At 42.8% G+C, this 6,000-nt stretch overlaps 1 protein-coding gene across 6 annotated transcripts in view; it reads left to right on the forward strand.

Moving 5' to 3' along the window:
* The window catches only part of CCDC13 (coiled-coil domain containing 13), a 36,734-nt gene extending 31,668 nt beyond the window's left edge, over positions 1 to 5,066 (forward strand). For 3 of the 6 annotated variants that reach the window (XM_070729549.1, XM_070729552.1, XM_070729550.1), the window contains 3 exons: positions 1,872 to 1,986; positions 4,534 to 4,639; positions 4,776 to 5,066. In XM_070729549.1, coding sequence (XP_070585650.1) covers positions 1,872 to 1,986; positions 4,534 to 4,639; positions 4,776 to 4,883 — 329 coding nt within the window. In that variant the 3' untranslated portion in view covers positions 4,884 to 5,066. Of the gene's footprint in view, positions 1 to 1,871; positions 1,987 to 4,533 lie in introns of all 6 variants that reach the window. The other 3 variants (XR_011556957.1, XM_070729553.1, XM_070729554.1) reach the window with 3 other exon arrangements.
* Positions 5,067 to 6,000: the final 934 nt, after the last annotated feature.

Here is a 6,000-nt window from a genome sequence, read left to right on the forward strand (position 1 = left end):
AATCTCCCAGGAAGGAACAGGGATGGAAAAGGCGGGGAGAAGCCTCTGTGGGGCCTCTTTAGGACTCTCCTGGGAGGAAACAGGGCCGGAAAAGGCAGGGAGAAGCCTCTGTGGGGCCTCTCTATAAATCTCCCAGGAGTGAACAGGGATGGAAAAGGTGGGAAGAAGCCTCTGTGGGACCTCTCTAGGAATCTCCTGGGCGGAAACAGGGCCAGAAAAGGCAGGGAGAAGCCTCTGTGGGGCCTCTCTATAAATCTCCCGGGAGTGAACAGGGATGGAAAAGGTGGGAAGAAGCCTCTGTGGGACCTCTCTAGGAATCTCCTGGGCGGAAACAGGGCCAGAAAAGGCAGGGAGAAGCCTCTGTGGGGCCTCTCTATAAATCTCCCGGGAGTGAACAGGGATGGAAAAGGTGGGAAGAAGCCTCTGTGGGGCCTCTCTAAGAATCTCCTCGGAGAAAACAGGGCCTCCGCCCTCCCTGTGGTTTCCCCAATCACACACATTATTTGCTTTTACATTGATTTCTATGGGAAAAATTGCTGCTTCTTACAAACTTTTCTACTTAAGAACCTGGTCACGGAACGAATTAATTTCTTAAGTAGAGGTACCACTGTATTTTTCAATCTTGGCGACTTTAGGATATGTGGACTTCAACTCTCCCAATTCCCCAACCAGCCATGCTTGCTGAGGAATTCTAAATTGTGATGTTTTTCAGGAAAGTTTAGAATTTGGTGGAATTGTGGGCAGCCTTCAGGATCAGTATTGGGTGAGAGCCGCACACCGATAGCTTCTGTTCTCCAGAGTGTGCGCATCCCAGTGTATTAATTAATTAATATTAATTAATTGATAATTAATTTCCGGTCACAATTCAAAGTGTTGGTTATGACCTTTAAAGCTCTTCGTGGCACTGGACCAGAATATCTCCGAGACCGCCTACTGCCGCACGAATCCCAGCGACCAATTAGGTCCCACAGAGTGGGCCTTCTCCGGGTCCCGTCAACTAAACAATGTCGGTTGGCGGGCCCCAGGGGAAGAGCCTTCTCTGTGGCGGTACCGACTCTCTGGAACCAACTCCCCCCGGAGATTAGAACTGCCCCTACTCTCCCTGCCTTCCGTAAACTCCTTAAAACCCACCTCTGCCGTCAGGCATGGGGGAACTGAAACACCTCCCCCGGGCATGTTTAATTTATGCATGGTATGTTTGTGTGTGCGTCTGTTAGTTTATGGGGTTCTTTTAAAGCTTGTATAAATTTTAAAGTTTTCTGATTATTTATGATTTGTTCTATTCTGTTGTGAGCCGCCCCGAGTCTTCGGAGAGGGGCGGCATACAAATCTAAATAATAAATAAATAATTAATAAATAAATAAATAAATAATTGATTGATATTAAATAATTAATTGATTGATATTAAATAATTAATTGATTGATATTAAATAAGTAATTAATTGATATTAATTAATTAATTAATATGAATTAATTAATATGAATTAATTAATGTATTCATTTATTCATTTACTTACTTACTTATTTATTTGATTGGTATTCTGCCTACTCCCGAAGGACTCAGGGTAGCATGTAAATGCGCTGGTAGCAAAATCTCGCGAGAAGGCGCACACGAGAGAGATATTTCGGTGATTGTTTTGCTTTTGGACCTGCGCGGAAGCAAACCCCCCCCCCCCGCCAATATATCTTGCGCATGTACATCCCCTCATGAGATTTCCTGCACATGCGCCAAAGCAAAAACAAGCTGGGGTGCGCACACGCATACACACACAGGAGAATTGAAGCTGCACACGCAGCACAGTGGTAGCGGCAGGAATGGGAATCCACCCCTGATCGTTATCCCTGTTTCATGACGCATCTTGTCTCAACAGCTCCGCCACTCAGCAACGCCAAAATGAGCTGGAACGCCGGGGATAAAAAGGACCTGCCCTCCGTCCAATTTTCCGAAGTGCCCCTGGAGTCTCAGTTAGAGGAACTTGCCACGCAGTGAGATGTTTAATCTAACTTTTTTTTTTAAAGCTCAAAACTTTAAATATTTAAGAAGGAATACAGGGACAGTGGAGGGACAATTTCTGCTAATACAGGTAGTCCTCAACTTATGACCACAGTTAAACACCAAATTTATTTTGCTATGCAAAGCAGTGAGTTTTGTCCCATTTTATAATCTTTCTTGCCAAGGTTTGTTAAGTGAATCACTACAGTTGTTATGTTGGTGGCACAACTGTTAAGCGAATTTGGCTTCTCTGTTGAGAAGCTTGACAGATGACCCCGGGACACTGCAACCGTCATAAACATGAATCAGTTGCCAAGCATCCAAATTTTGACCACATGACCATAAAGATGCTGCAATGGTCATAAAGTGTGAACATTTGTCCCTTTTTCAATGCCATTGTAATTTTGAATGGTCACTAAACGAATGGTTATAACTCGAGGACGGCCTGCACAAGTGGTTCTCAATGTATCTGTGATTATAAGCCATTATTATTATTATTATTATTATTATTATTATTATAATTATTATTATTAATTAGATTAGATCTAGACTCGGGGCGGCTCACAAGATACAATATAAAACAATGCGTGCAAACAAATCTTATTAATTAAAAACTACATACTAAAAACCCAATATATTAAAATCAGTCAACCAATTCAATCACAACCATACATCACATTTAGTAGTCAGGGAGTCTAGATCTAATTGACCCGTGCGTGGCGACATAAGTGAGTCTTGAGACTCTTGTGGAAGGCGAGATGGGTGGGGGCAGTGCAAATCTCTGGAGGGAGCTGATTCCAGAGGGCCAGGGGCCGCCACAGAGAAGGCTCTTCCCCTAGGCCCCGCCAAATGACACTGTCTAGTTGATGGGACCTGGAGTAGGCCAACTCTGTGGGACCTCACCGGTCGCTGGGATTCATTATGATTATGAGCCCAGAATTATAATCATATGTCCTGACAGTCATTAAGCAAGATAAGATGTGATTGCTCTCGATTTTACAACCTTCTTTATGGCAGGCATTAAGCCGAATAGTGCAGTCTTAAAACAGAGCCATGTTACCCAATGGCTGTTTTTTGCCAGAATGCGGAATTAAACATTTCCATCAAAACAAATGCCATGGTCATACAAAACTTCAAATGTCCGTAAATGCAGGCCAGTTGACCAGCACCCAAAATATAACCGCCTAACTGCAGGGTGTGGGACAGTTGTCAGAATTTTGAATCCAAATCATGACTAGCCCTCATGAGGTTTCTCATAATATCAGGGAATTGCTCAGCTGGTGTCCAAATGGAGTCAGAGATGCTGACACAAACTTGTAGTTTATATATATATAAATATATATTTATGACACGACAAACTAGATTGTCAGGCAAACAGGAGCATCCTGAAGTAAATCAACGCAGCAGGAACATCCTGAGGTAAATCAACACAAGAGCATTGTGAGGTAAATCAATACAGCAGGGATATCCTGAGGTAAATTATACTGCACACAAGGCACACAGATGAAAAAATGGCGGGAAACAAGGACACTCCCCCTTTTTACTCACAGCAACCAATCATACACATTGCCTCATGCTGTGGCCAGCTCTCCTCAGCTAATCAAGCACAACTCTCTGTTTAGGCTGACTGTCCAACCCTTCGCTGCTCTAGCTATTAAATATCTTTAACTCATAACTTCAAACGGTCTCTAGGTGACTGGTTGTAAGTTGAGGACTACCTATATTTTCGGTCAGCTATCAAAGTCCATTTATTTCTTCTAGTTATTTATAAAATTTATTGGCTGCTCATCTTATTTTTTAATTTATTTATTCATTTGTCCAATACACAATACATATGGAAGAGAATAGACATGAAGTAATATATATAAAGATAATATGTAAAAATAGAGAAGATATATGAAAGGAAGAAAATATATATGATATATGAGATAAAGGAAAGACAATTGGACAGGGGACAAAAGGCACACTGGTGCACTTATGTACGCCCCTTACTGACCTCTTAGAAACCTGGAGAGGTCAATCGTGGATAGTCTAAGGGAGAAATGTTGGGGATTAGGGGTTGACACTACTGAGTCTGGTAATGAGTTCCACGCTTCGACAACTCGATTGTTAAAATCATATTTTTTACAGTCAAGTTTGGAGCGATTAATATTAAGTTTGAATCTGTTGTGTGCTCTTGTGTTGTTGCGGTTGAAGCTGAAGTAGTCATTGACAGGTAGGACGGTGCAGCATATGATCTTGTGGGCAATACTTAAATCGTGTTTTAGGCGCCGTAGTTTTAAGCTTTCTAGACCCAGGATAGTTAGTCTATATTCGTAGGATATTCTGTTTTGAGTGGAGGAGTGAAGGGCTCTTCTGGTGAAATATCTTTGGACATTTTCAAGGGTGTTGATGTCCGAGATGCGGTATTGGTTTCAGACAGATGCACTGTATTCAAGGATGGGTCTGGCAAAAGTTTTGTAAGCTCTTGTGAGTCACCTCAAGGTCATCCCGGGCAGCTTAAAATCATAAAAATGTGTTGACTGTTTCCTTCCACGCAGGCTGGCGATCCAGATGGACGAGATCGAAGGCCTGAAGAGTGCTTTGCAAGAGTCCATCCGGACCAAAGAGGAAGACTTCCAGGTGTACCAGGACACCGTGGGACAGGTGAAGGAGATCTTCCTGCACGCTCTGAAGCAGCACACTCAGGAGAAGAACTGAGCTGGCCCCGGTGGTGGGAGGGGGTTAGTCCCGCCGTCCAGATGTGGTCCCTCCGAAGTGACTCTCGTTTAAATACTTACAGGAGGGCGCAGAAGATACAGAAGTCGTTGGTCCTGTAGAAGATGCGGGTGGTCCCCAGCTAGAGGGATCCAGGGGCCAGCTCCTCTCGTCCATTATGATGTACTCATAGCCATATTCACCGGCTCGGTAGTCCGGCACTCATTTTGAACGAGTCTGGAATCTAAGTGGGAAAGGATTTGCTTGGGTATAAATCAAATTTGGATCAACTTTGACATCCCTTGCCGAAAAAAAACCTGTTTTAAAACTTTTCAAGTGTAAATACAGACCCCGTTGTCACTCGGCAAGACCTGGATGAAGTATAATGTCTCGTTTATTTTCTCGAAAGATACGATACACGGCTGCTTTGCTCGCACACTTGTGAATTGCAGGGAAGGCGGTGGGCGAGCTGTTTTTCCTGGATCGCGCATTTACAACCGTGTCTGTATACTTCCCGTGCCTTCTTCCATCTCTGCCCAAGACTTGCTTCACCATCAGTTAATTCCCTTAAGGTCTTCAACTTTGTCTTCGGACGTTTTGTCCTTGTTGAGATGCTCAGGGAGGGCTCAGATTAAATTAGATGAAATATTGATCCAAAAGGAATTCAGCTGGAGTTGAAGATGGTTTGACACCCTGTAGCTATGAAAAGAAAAATAGACAAAAAGATAAATAGATGAGAGACAAAGAGAGCGAGATGGATGGATAAAGACAGAGAGAAACCGGGGGAGAGAGAGAGAGGGATGAATGGATGGATGGAAGGAAGGAAGGAAGGATGGATGGTAGGTAGGTAGATGATAGGGAGATAGAGAGATCGAGTAGAGAGAGACAGAGATTACATAGATTAGATAGGTAGATAGGCGATAGATAGATGATACATAGATAGATAGATAGATAGATAGATAGATAGATAGATAGATAGATAGATAGATAGATAGATAGATAGATTAGATAGGTAGATAGATAGATAGATAGATAGATAGATAGATAGATAGATAGATAGATAGATAGATAGATAGATTAGATAGGTAGATAGGTGATAGAGAGATGATAGATAGATAGATAGATAGATAGATAGATAGATAGATAGATAGATTAGATAGGTAGATAGATTAGATAGGTAGATAGGCGCTAGAGAGAGAGAGAGAGAGGCAGTTAGGTACAGAAATATTTGTGAATAAGTAAGTAGGGCCATGGTGGTTCAGTGGTTAGAATGGGGTATTGCAGGCTGGCTCTGCCCACTGCCAGCAGTT

This window comes from Erythrolamprus reginae, chromosome Z, assembly GCF_031021105.1.
Source record: "Erythrolamprus reginae isolate rEryReg1 chromosome Z, rEryReg1.hap1, whole genome shotgun sequence".
Taxonomy (NCBI): Eukaryota; Metazoa; Chordata; class Lepidosauria; order Squamata; family Dipsadidae; genus Erythrolamprus; species Erythrolamprus reginae.